Below are 20,082 nucleotides of genomic sequence, written 5' to 3' on the forward strand. Positions count from 1 at the left end.
TGTGTAGTATACATGTGTATAGTACATGTGTCAGTGTATACAAATATATATATATAGGTAAAAGCCAGTAAATTAGAATATTTTGAAAAACTTGATTTATTTCAGTAATTGCATTCAAAAGGTGTAACTTGTACATTATATTTATTCATTGCACACAGACTGATGCATTCAAATGTTTATTTCATTTAATTTTGATGATTTGAAGTGGCAACAAATGAAAATCCAAAATTCCGTGTGTCACAAAATTAGAATATTGTGTAAGGGTTAAATTTTGAAGACACCTGGTGCCACAAACTAATCAGCTGATTAACTCAAAACACCTGCAAAGGGCTTTAAATGGTCTCTCAGTCCAGTTCTGAAGCCTACACAAACATGGGGAAGACTTCATATTTGACAGCTGTCCAAAAGGCAACCATCGACACATTGCACAAGGAGGGAAAGACACAAAAGGTTATTGCTGAAGAGGCTGGCTGTTCTCAGAGCTCTGTGTCCAAACACATTAATGGAGAGGCAAAGGGAAGGAAAAACTGTGGTCAGAAAAAGTGTACAAGCGATAGGGATCACCGCGCCCTGATCAAGATTGTGGAAAAAAAACCCATTCAAAAATGTGGGGGAGATTCAGAAGGAGTGGACAGCTGCTGGAGTCAGTGCTTCAAGATCCACCACCAAGAGACGCTTGAAAGACATGGGTTTCAACTGCCGCATACCTCGTGTCAAGCCACTGTTGACCAAGAAACAGCGCGCAAAGCGTCTCACCTGGGCTAAGGAAAAAAAGAGCTGGACTGCTGCTGAGTGGTCCAAAGTCATGTTTTCTGACGAAAGCAAATTTTGCATTTCCTTTGGAAATCGAGGTCCCAGAGTCTGGAGGAAGACAGGAGAGGCACAGGATCCACGTTGCCTGAAGTCTAGTGTAAAGTTTCCACCATCAGTGATGGTTTGGGGTGCCATGTCATCTGCTGGTGTCAGTCCACTCTGTTTCCTGAGATCCAGGGTCAACGCAGCCGTCTACCAGCAAGTTTTAGAGCACTTCATGCTTCCTGCTGCTGACCTGCTCTATGGAGATGGAGATTTCAAGTTCCAACAGGACTTGGCGCCTGCACACAGCGCAAAATCTACCCGTGCCTGGTTTACGGACCATGGTATTTCTGTTCTAAATTGGCCCGCCAACTCCCCTGACCTTAGCCCCATAGAAAATCTGTGGGGTATTGTGAAAAGGAAGATGCAGAATGCCAGACCCAAAAACGCAGAAGAGTTGAAGGCCACTATCAGAGCAACCTCGGCTCTCATAACACCTGAGCAGTGCCAGAAACTCATCGACTCCATGCCACGCCGCATTAACGCAGTAATTGAGGCAAAAGGAGCTCCAACCAAGTATTGAGTATTGTACATGCTCATATTTTTCATTTTCATACTTTTCAGTTGGCCAACATTTCTAAAAATCCCTTTTTTGTATTAGCCTTAAGTAATATTCTAATTTTGTGACACACGGAATTTTGGATTTTCATTTGTTGCCACTTCAAATCATCAAAATTAAATGAAATAAACATTTGAATGCATCAGTCTGTGTGCAATGAATACATATAATGTACAAGTTACACCTTTTGAATGCAATTACTGAAATAAATCAAGTTTTTCAAAATATTCTAATTTACTGGCTTTTACCTGTATATGTGTGTAGTATATATGTGTATGTAGTATATGTGTGTGTAGTATATATGTGTGTAGGATACGTCTGTGTAGTATATATGTGCGTGTAGTATATATGTGTGTTTAGTATACATGCGTGTGTAGTATATGTGTGTGTGTGTAGTATATATGTGTGTAAAGTATATGTATGTGTGTAGTATATATGTGTGCGTGGTATATACTGTCTGTGTGTAGTAGATAAGTGTGTGTAGTACACATATGTGTGGAGTGTATATGTGTGTAGTGTATGTATGTGTGTGTAGTATACATGTGTGTAGTACATGTGTCTGTGTAGTACATATATATATATACTGTATATATGTGTGTATGTAGTATATATGTGCGTGTAGTATATATGTGTGTTTAGTATACATGTGTGTGTAGTATATATGTGTGTCTACTATACATGTGTGTAGTACATATGTGTGTCTAGTATACATGTGTGTGTAGTATATATGTGTGTGTACTATACATGTGTGTAGTATATGTGTGTGTAGTATATATGTGTGTGTAGTATATATGTGTGTGTAGTATACATGTGTGTAGTATACGTGTGTGTAGTATATATGTGTGTGTAATATACGTGTGTGTAGCATACATGTGTGTAGTATATACATGTGTGTGTAGTATACATGTGTGAGTAGTATATATGTGTGTGTACTATACATGTGTGTAGTATATATGTGTGTGTAGTATACACGTGTGTGTAGTATATATGTGTGTGTAGTATATATGTGTGTGTAGTATACATTTGTGTGTAGTATACATGTGTGTGTAGTATATATATGTGTGTGTAGTATATATGTTTGTGTAGTATACATGTGTGTAGTATATGTGTGTGTAGTATATGTGTGTGTGTGTAGTATACGTGTGTGTAGTAGATATGTGTGTGTAGTATACGTGTGTGTAGTATATACATGTGTGTGTAGTATACATGTGTGTGTAGTATACGTGTGTGTAGTATACATGTGTGTGTAGTATACATGTGTGTGTGTGTGTGTGTGTAGTATATGTATGTGTGTGTAGTATATGTATGTGTGTAGTATATGTATGTGTGTAGTATATATGTGTGTGTGTGAGTCTGCTGATATTTATGTTGAGCTGGACGTTCAGGACCATGTGGGCCAAGACCAGAGTGGACATCCTGGTTGGACACACACACACACACACACACACACACACACACACACACACACACACACACACACACACACACACACACACACACATACACACACACACATACACACACACACACACACACACACACTAAAGAATGTGATGAGGAAGAAGAGAGGAGAAGAAGAAGAAGAATAAAAAGTAGTCAGTAGCGATGTGGAAGCGGGACAAAAAGCTTCCATTCATTGTGTCCCTCTGGGAACGTTGCACTGACGGGAGCACAAACACACAAAGGTCTCCTTTTACCAATCATGGGGGCCCGCTTCTACTCAGACTCTAAGAAAACACAAGCCCCCCCACCTTACACACACACACACACACACACACACACCTAAGCACGTACATACGCTGACACACACTACTAGTCTTCTAGCGCGCGGGGGCAACGAGGGCGTTCCCGTGGCGATGGCGCTCCTATACATGGTCACCATCAAGTATTAGTCATGTGACTAAAAACATCCATTGATGTTGTCGTTCAAAAAATTCACCAATAACTACTTTTTTGGTACCCCGTGATGGCGCATGGGTTGGGTACCTATATGTTTGTGTAGTATATACTGTATGTGTGTAGTATATAAGTGTGTGTAGTATATAAGTGTGTGTAGTATACATATAAGTGTAGTATATATGTGTGTAATATATGTATGTGTGTAGTGTATGTATGTGTGTGTAGTATACATGTGTGTGTAGGATATACATACAGTATACATATATATATATATATATATACATGTGTAGTATATATATGTGTGTAGTATATGTGTGTGTAGTATACGTGTGTAATATATATGTGCAGTATATACACATGTGTGTGTAGTATATAAGTGTGTGTCGTATATAGGTGTGTGTAGTATATATATGTGTGTGTAATATACACATGTGTGTAGTATATATATGTGCGTGTAGTATACATGTGTGTAGTATACATGTGTGTGTAGTATAAATGTGTGTGTAGTACACATGTGTGTAGTATATATGCGTGTGTAGCATACACGTGTGTGTAGTATATATGTGTGTGTATTATATATATATGTGTGTAGTATGTATGTGTGTGCAGTATATATGTGTATGTGTGTGTAGTATACAGTATGTGTGTGTGGTACATATGTGTGTGTACTATATATGTGTGTGTATTATATATATATGTGTGTGTAGTATACATGTGTGCACTATATATGTGTATTTAATACATATTGGCGTGTAGTATATCAGTGTGAGTAGTATATATATATATATATATATATATATATATATATATATATATATATATATATATATATGTCTGTAGTATATATGCGAGTGTAGTATATATTCGAGTGTAGTATATATTTGTGTGTAATATATATATGTGTGTGTAGTATACATGTGTGTGCAGTATATAATGTATGTGTGTGTAGTATATATATGTGTGTAGTATATATACCGGTATATATATATATATATATATATATATGTCTGTGTAGTACATATGTGTGTGTACTATATATGTGTGTGTATTATATATATGTGTGTGTAGTATACATGTGTGCAGTATATATGTGTATTTAATACATATTGGTGTGTAGTATATCAGTGTGAGTAGTATATACAGTATATATATATGTCTGTAGTATATATGCGAGTGTAGCATATATTCGAGTGTAGTATATATGTCTGTGTAGTATATATGTGTGTGTGGTATATATGTGTGTGTAGTATATATGCGAGTGTAGTATATGTGTGTAGTATATATCCGTGTGTAGTATATACTGTATGTGTGTAGTTTATAAGTGTGTGTAGTCTACATATGTGTGTAGTATATATATATATATATATATATATATATATATATATATATATATATATATATATATATATATGTGTGTGTGTAATATACATGTACCCCATGATGGCGCATGGGTCGGGTACCTTAAGGGGCGGAGCTTAAGACGGTTGACTGGTGAAGGGGAAAACGTTAACGATACAAAGATGTTCACGTTGAGAGATGAGTTTTACTTTGTGACACATGATTTAGCTCCTAAATAAAAAATCAATCTGGCCCGAGGACGACATTGCATCATGTTTTTTTTTTTTCTGTTGTTGTTGTTTTTATGAATTTGTGCCCGTAGGAGGAACCATTTATTTATTGAGTCACTGCAAACAGCCCTCCGTTTAGCAAAGTAATGTTTGCACGTTACCATAGCGACGCATGTCACTTTCCCGTAGGAAGCCGACATAAAAACACACAATCGGTCATTGTCGTCGCGCACAACAAGCCGGTGACACAATCTTTAAAGGGGAAAATGTGCGCAAACAGGAAGCGAGAGAGGGCATCGGATCATCAAGGAGAGCAGACGAGTTTCTAAATGAAGAACAGAGGCTGGAGTGTGGTTTTGCACTCATTAATTAGCCCGTTAGCTCGGGCCCGACGCTGCGGTCGAGGCCCGAGCCTTTGTGCGCCTGGAGGGAAATGGGCCACATATGAGAAGCATTACCAGCGCTGCCTTAACAAAGACACACGCCTGTCAGCCAGACAGCAGGGCTCGCTAACAACACACGCTAGCGACACATGCTAACTACATATACGCCAACGACAAACGCGGACATGAGTGCGAACAACGCATGCTAACAACACACGCTAAGAATATATACAAAAAACATACCAAACAATGCGTTAAAAAAAAATGCTAACAATTTATGCCAACAACACCCGGTAGCAAAACAAACAACATATGCTAAAAAACCCACAGAGAAAACACAATACAACGCAAACAAGACATGCTAAAAAACTAACTAAAACATTAAGAAAAACACATCAACAACACATGCTATCAACGGAGATTATTAACATATACCAGCAATACAAGCTAACTACATATACGCCAACGACAAACGCGGACATGAGTGCGAACAACGCATGCTAACAACACACGCTAAGAATATATACAAAAAACATACCAAACAATGCGTTAAAAAAAAATGCTAACAATTTACGCCAACAACACCCGGTAGCAAAACAAACAACATATGCTAAAAAAAAAACACAGAGAAAACCCAATACAACGCAAACAAGACATGCTAAAAAACTAACTAAAACATTAAGAAAAACACATCAACAACACATGCTATCAACGGAGATTATTAACATATACTAGCAATACAAGCTAACTACATATACGCCAACGACAAACGCGGACATGAGTGCGAACAACGCATGCTAACAACACACGCTAAGAATATATACAAAAAACATACCAAACAATGCGTTAAAAAAAAATGCTAACAATTTATGCCAACAACACCCAGTAGCAAAACAAACAACATATGCTAAAAAAAACCCACAGAGAAAACACAATACAACGCAAACAAGACATGCTAAAAAACTAACTAAAACATTAAGAAAAACACATCAACAACACATGCTATCAACGGAGATTATTAACATATACTAGCAATACAAGCTAACAAAATACACAAACAAAACACGCTAACAGAACACACCAACAAAAACATGCACTAAAAGAAACATACGAACAACAAATGCTGACAATATATGCTATCAGCACACACTAAGAATATATACAAAGCATACAAACAACGTGTTTTAAAAAATGCTAACAATTTATGCTAACAACACGCGCTAGCAAAACAGCCAACGACAAACGCCGACATGAGTGCGAACAATGCATGCTAACAACACACGCTACGAATATATACAAAACATACCAAACAACGCGTTTAAAAAATGCTAACAATTTATGCCAACAACACCCGCTAGCAAAACAAACAACAAATGCTAAAAAAGAACTAAAAATTTAAAAAGTATGTTGGAGTTCGGGTGTTGGCGGAGGGAACAGTGATAAAGTCATCTAAAATAATTTATGTTACAAAGGGGGCAGATAAATATAAGAATATTATTCTTCCATCTGCTCCTTTCTGATCATGGAAATGTATAAGAAACAAAAAACAATGAAAGTGTCAACAGTATGTGCCTTGTTTATATGCATTTTCATGAAAGGAATAAAAAGAAATGAATGAATGAATTACTCAACGCAGATTATTAACATATACTATCAATACAAGCTAACAAAATACACAAACAAAACACACTAACAGAACACACCAACAAAAACATGCACTAAAAAAAACACATACAAACAACAAATGCTGACAATATATGCTAACAGCACACGCTAAGAATACATACAAAACTTACAAACAACGCGTGTTAAAAAATGCTAACAATTTATGCTAACAACACGCGCTAGCAAAACAAACATGCTAAAAAACACGGGCTAAAAACCCCGCGGAGAAAACACAATACAACGCAAACAAAACATGCTAAAAAACAAACTATAACATTAAGAAAACACACCAACAACACATGCTACCAACGCAGATCAACAACATATACTAGCAATACAAGCTAATAAAATATACAAACAACAGAACACGCCAACAAAAACATACACACAAAAAAAACATACAAACAACACATGTTAAACAATTACTAACAAATCCCACTAAAAGCACATGCTAACTACGCACATAAACAACACTTGCTAATAAGACACGCTAACACAACATACATTAGAACAACACAGCTATACACACAATAAGAACACATGTTAACAACACACACTAACCGAAAACGCCGGCAATAATCACAAACAACACTTTCTAGTAACAATTACTAACACATCACACGAAAAACACATGCTAACTATGCACATTAACAACACTTGCTACTAATACACGCTAACGCAACATGCATGCAAACAACACACGTTATAAACACAAGAAGAACATCTTTTAGCAACATACGCTAACCGAAAACGCCAGCAATAATCACAAACAACACATGCTAGTAACACTTACGAACAAATCACACTAAAAACACATGCTAACAACACACGCTAACTGCGCACATTAACAAAACTTGCTAATAATACACGCTAACACAACGTACATGCGAACAACACACGTTATACACACTATAAGAACACGTATTAACAACACACGCTAACTGAAAACGGCAGCAATAATCAAACAACACATGCTAGTAACACTTACGAACTAATCATACTAAAAACATATGCTAACAACACACGCTAACTACGCACATTAACAACACTTGCTAATAAAAGACGCTAACACAACGTATATGCAAACAACACACGCTAAACACACAATAAGAACATGCTAACCGAAAACGTCAGCAATAGTCACAAACAACTAGTCACACTTACTAACAAATCACACTGAAAACACATGCTAACGAAACACGACAACAATACACGCTAACAAAATGGGCTAATAACACACACTGAGACTACATATTGACAAAAAACACAGTAACTTAGCACGTTAACAAGTCATGCTAACAGCGTACAATACCAGCACGAGCCTTAAAGGACTTTTCTTCATGCACGGGGAAGAGAGAAGGACCTTCCCTAAAGTTTTCCTGCGACCTTCAGCAACGCACAATTGTCAACAACACCCCGCTCAGGTGAGGAATGAAGTGTACAATACCAGCACGAGCCTTAAAGGATTTTTCTTCATGCACAGGGAAGACAGAAGGACCTTCCCTAAAGTTTTCCTGCGACCTTCAGCAACGCACAATTGTCAACAACACCCCGCTCAGGTGAGGAATGAAGATTCAGGGATGAAGACAGTTAAGTTTTTAATAAGTTACATTGACTTTCTTCACTTGTTGAGTGAGACAAGGGCCTCCTCACTTTTGTCCGTAGAGACAAGTAAAGTTATATCGATTTTCTGAAGAAAATGGATGTTCTTTTGTAGCTCAGAAGTGTGTTGCCACTTGAGCACAAGGACACGACTGCACCACCCAGGTTGTATTTTTGTGTGTGTTCTTGTATTTCTACCCTTCTTGAGACATCAACTAGAAAAAGAACCTTCCATTTGAAGACCGGTGAACAAGTTAGGACCAAAATCATGGTCCCAATACAGAAAAACCATTGCATCTAATAGAGAGCCAAATACTAGAGTCCGTGAACATTGCTACAAAGTCTGGGTTTTTTGTTGATTTAAATGTGCATACAAAATTAAACATTGACAGGTGCAAAGGCAGCAATATATGATAAAACATTTTACGACTTCCGGTGCTGACGTAAGACAACCCGCGTCCCAAATGGGACCGTAGGATGAACAAATACACTACGGTACTAAGACTATAGTGGCCATTAACAGTTAGCTTCTACAGCACGGGGGCCATGTGTGGTCCGTGGCTCGTTTGTCATCGGCCTTAAGCACATTACAAAAAACAACAAAATTAGATCTCATTTGCACCCCTGGTGGTGAAATCTTTCAAAATGAGGGTGGTCCCAAAAAGAAAGGGATTTTTAGAATTGACTGTGTGTCGGTTTTAAAAGTGCTCCCCCTCTGGTCAACATATGAAATAACAAGTGTGTGTAAAAATTTGAAGTGCTCCCCCTCTGGCCAATGTATGTAATAACAAGTGTGTGTAAGAAATTGAAATGCGCCCCCTTTGGTCAAAATTAATAAGAAAAATAAAATAAATATGTATATAAAGACATACTGTAATAACTTGAAGTAAATAAACAAAAACAAAAAATAAAAAAAATAATTAATTAACTAAAAGCAGTATTTTTCTCACAATGTGTCGACTTTTTTCTTACAAAATTGGGAACAATTTCTCATGTTCTTTCTGTTTCTGTAATATTGCAATTCTTTCTCATAAAATTATTACTTTTTTAATGAAAAATGGTGACATTTGTCACATACAATTCTGACTTTTTATCACAATATTGCCAATTTTTTTGTTGCTCCTGTAAAATATTGACATTTTTTGAGTAAAATTATGACTTTTGTTAAAGTTAAAGTTATAGTACCAATGATTGCCACACACACACTAGGTGTGGCGAAATTATTCTCTGCATTTGACCCATCACCCTTGATCACCCCCTGGGAGGTGAGGGGAGCAGTGAGCAGCAGCGTTGGCCGCGCCCGGGAATCCTTTTTGGTGATTTAAACCCCAATTCCAACCCTTGATGCTGAGTGCCAAGCAGGGAGGTAATGGCTCCCATTTGTCATCATTTTGCTAAGTAAAAATGATTATAATGTTGCCCAAATTTTTAAGTTTTCTTATAAAATTAGAATAGAATAGAATAGAAAGTACTTTATTGATCCCTGGGGGAAATTCAGCACAACAGTTCGCTCACAATAGGCAATAAATACTATACAGCATTATTCACATGTGAATAATATAAATATATTATACATATATTTGACATTTAACTGCAGTAATTGTGACTTTTGTCGGGTAAAATTACGACTCTTTTCATAAAATTGCCAAAATATTAACATATCTTGTCAAATTGCGACTGTTATTGAGCAAAATTCCAACTTTTATCATAATATTGCACACATGTTCAGTTTATCTTGTAACATTTTGACTTGCGTTGAGCAAAATGACGACTATTATTATGACACTGCCAAAATTCTAAGTTTTTCTTGTGAAATTGTGAACTTTTTCTTGTGAGATTCCTACTCATTTTTCACAACAAGCTTTTTTATATTTGCATAGTATGTATATACTATTAATGTTGTAAATACACATCTTGTATATATCTAGAAAGGGTGGTCCTAAAGAGGTAGGCATTATTCGGATGTCTCAAGATGGTAACAAATACAATAATGTGTGTGTGTGTGTGTGCATTCTTGCGTGTGTGTGTGTGTGTTTAACAATATCTAGAAGAACAGGGATCTTTCGGAAGCATTTCTTTAACCCATGAATACCTCCCGCTGGCTCTCCGCACCATTTAAAACCACATGACAGGAAGCCTGGCTCACTTTGAACTGCACTAAACACACACACACACACACACACACACGCACGCACACACACACACACACACACACACACACTGGAGTTATTTAGCACCATTGTTTGGAAAATGACTTTAAAAGTTATATAAGTTCAGTATGAAAAAAACCAAAAACTTTCGTGATAAAGACACAAATTACCCTATTTTCCAGACTATAGAGCACCGGGATATATGCCGCACCCACTTAATTTTAGAAGAAAAATATATTAGCCGCAGATATGTTTTAAAATGAGTTATTGATGCAGAAATATTCTGTAAATGTTTATTTACATACCTTAATTGTTTCCAAACGGTGTCTGTAACACGGCAGTAAAACGGCTGATCAAACAAAACAGAAGTCATCGTCATGGACCCACTAGCTGCAGAAGCGAGCTCTCTAATCAGCTAAACCAGGGGTGTCAAACTCATTTTAGCTCAGGGGCCGCATGGAGGAAAGCCTGTGCAGACGCGGGCCGGACTATTAAAATCATGGCATTAAAACTAAAAAATAAGGACAACTTCAGATTATTTTCTTTGTCTTACACTGGGACAAGGTTCCACTAGGCGAACGTTCCGCTTTGACGACATTCCAATGGGAGAAGATTTCACTTGGACAACCTTCCACTGGTACAACATTCCACTCAGAGAATGTTCCACTTGGACAACATTCCACTGGAACAATATTCTACAGGTGGAACATTTCACTTTGACAATGTTCCACTGGGACAGTGTTCCACTTGGACAACATTCCACTGGGACAATGTACCACTGGCAGAACATTTTGCTGGGACAACGTTCCACTGATACAAAGTTCCACTCGGAGAACGTTCCGCTTTGACAACATTCCAATGGGAGAAGATTTCACTTGGACAAAGTTCCACTGAGACAAGGTTCCACTGGGACAAGGTTCCACTAGGAGAACGTTCCGCTTTGACAACATTCCAATGGGAGAAGATTTCACTTGGACAAACTTCCACTGGTACAACATTCCACTCAGAGAACGTTCCACTTGGACAATATTCCACTCAGAGAACGTTCCACTGGGGGAACATTTCACTTTGACAACGTTCTACTGGGACAACGTTCGACTGGGACAACGTTCGACTGGGGGAAGATTTCACTTTGACAACGTCCCACTGGGACAATGTTCCACTGGGACAACATTCCACTGGGACAGTGTTTCACTTGGACAACATTCCACTGAGACAATGTACCACTGGCAGAACATTTTGATGGGACAAGGTTTCCCTGGTACAATGTTCAAAGTTCCACTGGGGGAACATTTCACTTTGACAACGTTCCAATGGGACAACGTTCCACTTGAAGAACATTCCGCTTGGACAACATTCTACTGGGACAACGTTCCACTGGCACATTGTTCCACTGGGAGAACATTTCACCTGAAATACATATTTGCTTGTTGTTGGGTTATTTTACTATTTCATTACGGCTGTTTTCGGAGAAAAATCCATACATTAGCTGCACCGTTTTATAAGCCGCAGGGTTCAAAGTGTAAGAAAAATGTTGCGGCTTATAGGCTGGAATGTACAGCAATTGTCATATCTATTGACGCACATTATTTACAGGCTTTCCAGGGCCACATAAAACCAGCCAGATCTGGTTCGAGTCTTACATGATTTACAGTAATACACTGTAAAATCAACAACCATTGATTTTATACTAAAAAGATTTACGTGAAAAACAGTGGTACTCTTTTTCAATTTATAGTAAGTGGGTGTAAAAATAAACCCCAAAAAACATACATTTATTTTATATAATTAAATTGTAAATATATTTAATATTTGTATTTAATTATTTAATAATTATTTTATTTTATATTAAAATGTATAATTATTTGATATGACTTATTAAAAAAATAAATAAAAAATCTGGCGACTGAACTGCCAGTTGTTACCGTAAAATCTCCCGATTCCTCCTGATAACAGTCTGCTCCTCCAGGCAGTGTCCAAACCTCACAGCAAGAACCCTACTTGTTTTGTTTTTTTTCCCTCTTATTTAATGGCCGCACTCTCCCCTGGAGCCCAGCGGTCTAATGAAGTCCGTTCAGAGCTTCATTAAGGTTGAAGGCCTCGCAATAAAAGAGAAAATAAAAGAGAGACCAAGCGGTTCCAAAAAAAAAAAAAACAAGAGCTCGTTAACTACATTACACCTAAGCAGCACGTGGAGATCCAAAGCTCGGGGCCCCGCGGGGGGTCGCCGTCGGCAAGTGTGCCGCGCTTTCGTGGATAAACAACACGGCGGAGGAAGCTCTCAGAACGCGGGCGGCCACAACATTAGGTACACGGAGATGCTATACCACGCGGTCCACATTAATGTTCGAACTGAGAAACGTTGTTATTTTTTGCAAATATTAGCTCATTTGGAATTTGATGGCCTGCAACATGTTTCCAAAAAAAGCTGGCACAAGTGGCAAAAAAGACTGAGAAAGTTGAGGAATGCTCACTTATTTGGAACATCCCACAGGTGAACAGGCTAATTGGGAACAGGTGGGTGCCATGATTGGGTATAAAAGGAGCTTCCATGAAATGCTCAGTCATTCACAAACAAGAATGGGGCGAGGGTCACCACTTTGTGAACAAATGCGTCAGCAAATTTTTGAACAGTTTAAGAACAACATTTCTCAACGAGCTATTACAAGGAATTTAGGGATTTCACCATCTACGGTCTGTAATATCATCAAACGGTTCAGAGAATCTAGAGAAATCACTGCATGCAACATTGAATGCCCATGACCTTGGATTCCTCAGGCGGTACTGCATCAAAAAGCGACATCAGTGTGTAAAGAATATCACCACATGGGCTCAGGAACACTTCAGAAAACCACTGTCACTAAATACAGTTTGTCGCTACATCTGTAAGTACAAGTTAAAACTATTATGCAAAGCGAAAGCCATTTATCAACAACACCCAGAAACGCCGCCGGCTTTACTGGGCCCGAGCTCATCTAAGATGGACTGATGCAAAGTGGAAAAGTGTTCTGTGGTCTGACGAGTCCACATTTCAAATAGTTTTTGGAAACTGTGGACGTCGTGTCCTCCGGACCAAAGATGAAAAGAACCATCCGGATTGTTCTAGGCGCAAAGTTGAAAAGCCAGCATCTGTGATGGTATGGGGGTGTATTAGTGCCCAAGGCATGGGGAACTTACACATCTGTGAAGGCACCATTAATGCTGAAAGGTACATACAGGTTTTGGAGCAACATGTCTTGCCACCCAAGCAACGTTATCATGGACGCCCCTGCTTATTTCAGCAAGACAATGTCAAACCACGTGTTACAACAGCGTGGCTTCATAATAAAAGAGTACGGGTACTAGACTGGCCTTCCTGTAGTCCAGACCTGTCCCCCATTGAAAATGTGTGGCGCATTATGAAGCCTAAAATACAACAACGGAGACCCCCGGACTGTTGAACAACTTAAGCTGTACATCAAGCAAGAATGGGAAAGAATTCCACCTGAAAATCTTCAAAAATTGACCTACTCAGTTCCCAAACGTTTACTGAGTGTTGTTAAAAGGAAAGGCCATGTAACACAGTAGTAAAAATGCCCCTGTGCCAACTTTTTTTGCAATGTGTTGCTGCCATTAAATTGTAAGTTAATGATTGTGGAAGTTGCCTTCCAGTGGGTCCTCCAGACCACCAAGCATTTCCATGCGAGCCCGTTTAATTCTTACAAGACAGTTTTAGTTTTCCAAACAAGTCTCTTAGTGCTTTTCAGCAATCATCTTTTTGTGTCTGTTCGTCGTGCTCTCGCTCTCCCGCAGCTCCCACCCCGTCTCTCCTCCCGGTTGCTGCTTATACAGAGCGACAGGTGATTAGATAACAAGGCCCAGGTGGGCCATCTACGCAACTGTCGCTGACTTCGAGGCCGGTCCTGGCACACCCCGCTTCGCTGCAGGCCCGCAGGCCACGCCCCCCTCCACAATGATTATTTGCCCCCCAAAAAATGTAGTTTCTCAGTTTGAACATTAAATATCTTGTCTTTGCAGTCTATTCAATTGAATATAAGTGGAAAAGGATTTGCAAATCATTGTATTCTGTTTTTATTTACAAATTACGTGTCAACTTCACTGGTTTTGGGTTTTGTATATGTTATATCAAATAGTTATATATATGACTCTTTGCATGTGATCCCATTGGAGAGTGTACCTAATGAAGTGTCCAAGCGATAAAAAAAAACAACAACCCAAAAACATGTGTGTTTTTTAAATGACATATTTCTCCTGCAAAAGAGTTGAGGAATAAATAGCAAGCGAAAATTACCTTGCTCTCAAAGTGGAAATGCGAAATAAAAAAGATTGGAAGGCAAGGAGTGAGGACGAATAGAAAGGACGAGTGGGCGGAAGAAGCAACTCGTCGCAGGTGACGCCTATGCGACGGCCATCGATCGCCCGCCGGTGATCGATGGCGCCCTCTGTGATCCCGTCATAACGCCACAATTACAGGGTCACGCTGTGCACGTGTGTGTGTGTTTGTGTGTGTGTGTCTCAATAGAAGGCAGAGCATAAAAGGCGAGGTCGAGACCTGCCTGTTATTACCATGGTCCAATAAGACCAGGATCAATAACAACCAAAGCACACAATGGCCGCCTTGGAAAGGAATTAGAGAATTTAACACGTAGCCAGGAGGACACACAGTGTGTGTGTGTGTGTGTGTGTGTGCGTGTGTGTGTGTGTGTGTGTGTGTGTGTGTGTGTGTGTGTGTGTGTGTGTGTTCTTGTATTTCTACCCTTCTTGAGACATCAAGGAAAAGTATCTTCCATATGAGGACCGGTGAACAAGTTCGGACCGAAATCATGGTGCCGATACAGAAAAACCATTGCATCTGATAGAAAATGTCTCATTTGCACCCCTGGTGGTGAAATCTATCAAAATCAGGGCGGTCCCAAAAAGAAAGGGATTTTTCAAATTGACTGTGTGTCGGTTTTAAAAGTGCTCCCACTCTGGTCAACAAATGAAATAACAAGTGTGTGTAAGAAATTGAAATGCGCCCCCTTTGGCAAAAATTAATAAAGCAAATAAAATAAATATGCATATAGAGACATACTGTAATAACTTGAAGTAAATAAAGAAGATGAAAAACCTATTAGAAACAAAAAAAATAAAATAAAATACAAATTAACTAAAATCTGTCTTTTTCCCACAATGTGTCGACTTTTTTCTTATAAAATTGGGAACAATTTCTCATATTTTCTCGTAAAATTTTTACTTTTTAATGTAAAATGATTTTTTTTTTAATGCAAAATGGTTACATTTGTCATATAAAATTCTGACTTTTATCACAATATTGCCACTTTTTTTGTTGTTCTGGTAAAAGAGTGACTTTTTTTTTTTAAAGTAAAATGATGACTTTTGTCATAATTTTGCCAAGTAAAATTCCGATTGTTATTATTAATATAAGTTTTCTTATGAAATGGTGACTTTTGTCAAGTAAAATTACGACTCTTTTCATAAAATTGCCAAAAAATGTTAAAGGGGAACATTATCACCAGACCTATGTAAGCGTCAATATATACCTTGATGTTGCAGAAAAAAGACCATATATCTTTTTATCCGATTTCCGAACTCTAAATGGGTGTTGTGACGTCACATCGGGAAGCAATCCGCCATTTTCTCACTTTCGTCTGTGTGTTGTCGGAGGGTGTAACAACACGAACAGGGACGAATTCAAGTTGCACCAGTGGCCCAAAGATGCAAAAGTGGCAAGAAATTGGACGAAATTTGTTCAAAATACGAGGGTGTGGGGAAAGCCGACGAAATGGTCAGTCGTTTGTTCCGCACACTTTACCGACGAAAGCTATGCTACGACAGAGATGGCAAGAATGAACCGAAGATGATCAAGAGAAGAATATCGACCCTAGCTTCCATGGCCTGCTGACATCAACCCCAAAACTGGACAGATCAGCTTTCAGGAAAAGAGAGCGGATGAGGGTATGTCTACAGAATATATTAATTTATGAAAACTTTATTCATTACTCGCGGTTTTACGTAAATGATTATACATAAACTGTGTTTACCAATAATTTAGCTTAAAAACTTTTTTTTTTCCAATCATTCGAGTACATTCGGGTAGTCTTGTGTAATGCAGTATTTTGTGTCTATTCAGGTATGGTTAACCTGAGTGCTGAAATCGTGGAAAAATATATGTTCTTAGCGCGCCTGAAATGGGCTGTCTGCACTCTCAAAGTGCATGTTGTTGCCAAATGCTGTAAACCTAGTTCATAGTTGTTAGTTTCCTTTAATGCCAAACAAACACATACCAATCGTTGGTTAGAAGGCGATCGCCGAATTCGTCCTCGCTTTCTCCCGTGTCGCTGGCTGTCGTGTCGTTTTCGTCGGCGTTGGTTAGAAGGCGATCGCCGAATTCGTCCTCGCTTTCTCCCGTGTCGCTGGCTGTCGTGTCGTTTTCGTCGGTTTCGCTTGCATACGGTTCAAACCGATATGGCTCAATAGCTTCAGTTTCTTCTTCAATTTCGTTTTGGCTACCTGCCTCCACACTACAACCATCCGTTTCAATACATGCGTAATCTGTTGAATCGCTTAAGCCGCTGAAATCCGAGTCTGAATCCGAGCTAATGTCGCTATAGCTTGCTGTCCATCCGCCATTTTTGTTTGTATTGGCATCACTATGTGACGTCACAGAAAAATGGACGGGTGTATATAACAATGGTTAAAATCAGGCACTTTGAAGCTTTTTTTAGGGATATTGCGTGATGGGTAACATTTTGAAAAAAACTTCGAAAAATAAAATAAGCCACTGGGAACTGATTTTTAATGGTTTTAACCCTTCTGAAATTGTGATAATGTTCCCCTTTAAGCTTTTTTTTGTAAAACTGCGACTGTTATTGAGTAAAATTCCAACTTTTATCGTACTATTGCACAAATGTTCAGTTTTTCTTGTAACATTTATACTTGCGTTGAGTAAACTGACAACTTTTATTATAATACTGGCAAAAAAAGTTTTTCTTGTGAAATTGTGAACTTTTTCTTGTGAAATTCCAACTCATTTTTCACAACAAGCTTTTTTATATTTGCATAGTTTGTATATATTATTAATGTTGTTAATACAAAAACTTTATATATCTAAAAAGGTAGGTATTATTCGGAGGTCTCAAGAAGGTAACAAATACAAGAATGTGCGCGCGCGCGTGTGTGTGTGCGCGTGTGTGTGTGTGTGTGTGTGTGTGTGTGGGGGACTCCTTACCTGGATCTGTTGTTGGAGAACGTTGATCTTGTGTTGCTGCTGCAGGAGTTGCTGCTGCTGTCTGCTAATCTGCACACACACCATCAACATACACGTCACACCATCACATTTCATTTTATTGTCAAATAAAAAAATTCATGTTGACAACATTTTTGCTCCGATTGTTGTTTTAGAGCAGGGGGGGGGGGGGGTCCAAACATTTTCCCACTGAGGATCATTTAGAATTTTCAAAACTAATTGGAAATATTGATTTTTGTTTACTTGTAGGACTCCACTCAAGTTTGGTCCCATTGACCAGGGTCTCAGTCATACATTTTTTGAAAACAAGTATTATTTTTCTTTTTATTGTCACGCTTAAATATTCAAGATCAACTTTGGGTCTACCTGTCGATTTAAAGTTAAACAACTTTTTTTTCTTTTATGTTTTATGCTCAGTTTGTCAAAGAAAACCTTGTTATTTTATGGCAAACAGACACAATTTGCAACATGTTCCCCAAACATTATAAGTAGAATATTTGATGTGAAGTAATTGGAGCCTTAAAAAGGTCAATAATTCATAACACCATTATTATTTTTTTTAACAATGAGAGTTAAAAAAAAAATCTAACAAAAGTTAATGGGGATCCAAAAAGGGTCCCACTCATAAAAGTGTTAAAAATAGTTCATACGTTTTGTTTTTTAACGTAAAAAAAATGGGGTGTAACAGTAAACGCGATAATTCATTCATTCATTTTTCATTTATTTCAGGCAATGACATAAAAAAGTACAAAGTTGACAACACATAATAATATACCGTATTTTTCGGACTATAAGTCGCAGTTTTTTTCATAGTTTGGCCGGGCTCCAGTGCGACTTAAATATGTTTTTTTCCTTCTTTATTATGCATTTTCGGCAGGTGCGACTTATACTCCGAAAAATACGGTAAATGAATATAGTGCAAAATGTAATGTACAGTATGTAATGCATGATTGTCCAGTTTTGCCTGAAAGGGAGTGGGAAGAAGATAACTTAATAATAACAAGTTAGTGAAAATGAACTTTAACGACACTTTCTTTTGATGCTTTTAGCGTGCACACTTCCTGTGTGAGTCTCAGGGGAAAGCAGCAGCAACACCGCTGATGTGGAGACATGAAGAGCAAGCAAAAAACGAAGAAAGAATGTCAAGTTTGTCTTCAAAGCCTGGCCGGTCGCTCTCTCGACAAGACCTAATGATAACTTGGCAGCGTCTAATTTGACCCTGGGTGTTGAAATAATAACTGATGTAAACCTCAATTATTTTCCTACTGTGCTTTTTCTTATTTACTATGCTTTTTTATATTCCGTTGTCCCTCCACATCACATTTTTAAAGCATATTCTACATGTGTTTGGCCTTAATTACGTCTTATTCATGTCTTACATGTAATACAGTGCAGTTTTCTATTACCGCCGCCACTTTTATCCTGCCCTTTGAACCCAGCGGGTTCTAAAACGGTGCGGCTGATTTATAATAAGTCTTTTTTTTAAAAACAACAAACAAGCAAAGACAAAGACCTCCTTTTTAGAGCTTTCAACTGAAAGTCAAAGTGCCGTTCCGTCTCCTTGCCGTCCATAGCGTTTCTACTTATACGTATTCTTCATTCAGCTTCAGTTTTACAATATAAATACAACAAATTTGACTTACGAGACCGTCCCAAGTGTGTTGCCTATGGGAGTGTTTTCATGCATATTTGTACGTGCTGTCGTAATGTCATCAAGCTAGCGTCGTTAGCATTAGCTAATATGCTAACACGTTTAGTGTCTGTGTTAGTATTATTCACTTACAATGGCATTCTTTTTGTATTTTTTCAGTTTCAAAAATTCCTCAGTAAATTCACCAAAACGTCAGTGTGGATTTATTGAGTCTGTTTAGCTGATTGGAGAGCTAGCTTCCACAGCTAGTGGGTCCATGATGATGACTTCTGTTTTGTTTGATCAGCCGTTTTACTGCCGTGTGATAGACACCATTTATAAACACTTAAGGAATGTAAATAAACCTTTACAAAATATTTCACAAGGTATATATCTGCAACTTAAAATATTTTTTTTCTTCTAAAGCCAGCATCCAAAATCCGGGCCGCGGGAAGTCCCAAATTTAAAAAATATATATATTTTATTTTTTATTTTCTTAAATCTGTCCTTTCCAATCCATTT

At 38.1% G+C, this 20,082-nt stretch overlaps 1 protein-coding gene across 1 annotated transcript in view; it reads right to left on the minus strand.

Moving 5' to 3' along the window:
- LOC133572093 (transcription factor SOX-6-like) overlaps nt 1–20,082 on the minus strand; it is a 267,348-nt gene that overhangs the window by 87,297 nt on the left and 159,969 nt on the right. Inside the window, exon 7 of the mRNA XM_061924788.1 lies at nt 17,913–17,981. Coding sequence (XP_061780772.1) covers nt 17,913–17,981 — 69 coding nt within the window. The remainder of the gene's footprint in view (nt 1–17,912; nt 17,982–20,082) is intronic.

Source organism: Nerophis lumbriciformis, linkage group LG29, assembly GCF_033978685.3.
Source record: "Nerophis lumbriciformis linkage group LG29, RoL_Nlum_v2.1, whole genome shotgun sequence".
NCBI classification, from domain to species: domain Eukaryota; kingdom Metazoa; phylum Chordata; class Actinopteri; order Syngnathiformes; family Syngnathidae; genus Nerophis; species Nerophis lumbriciformis.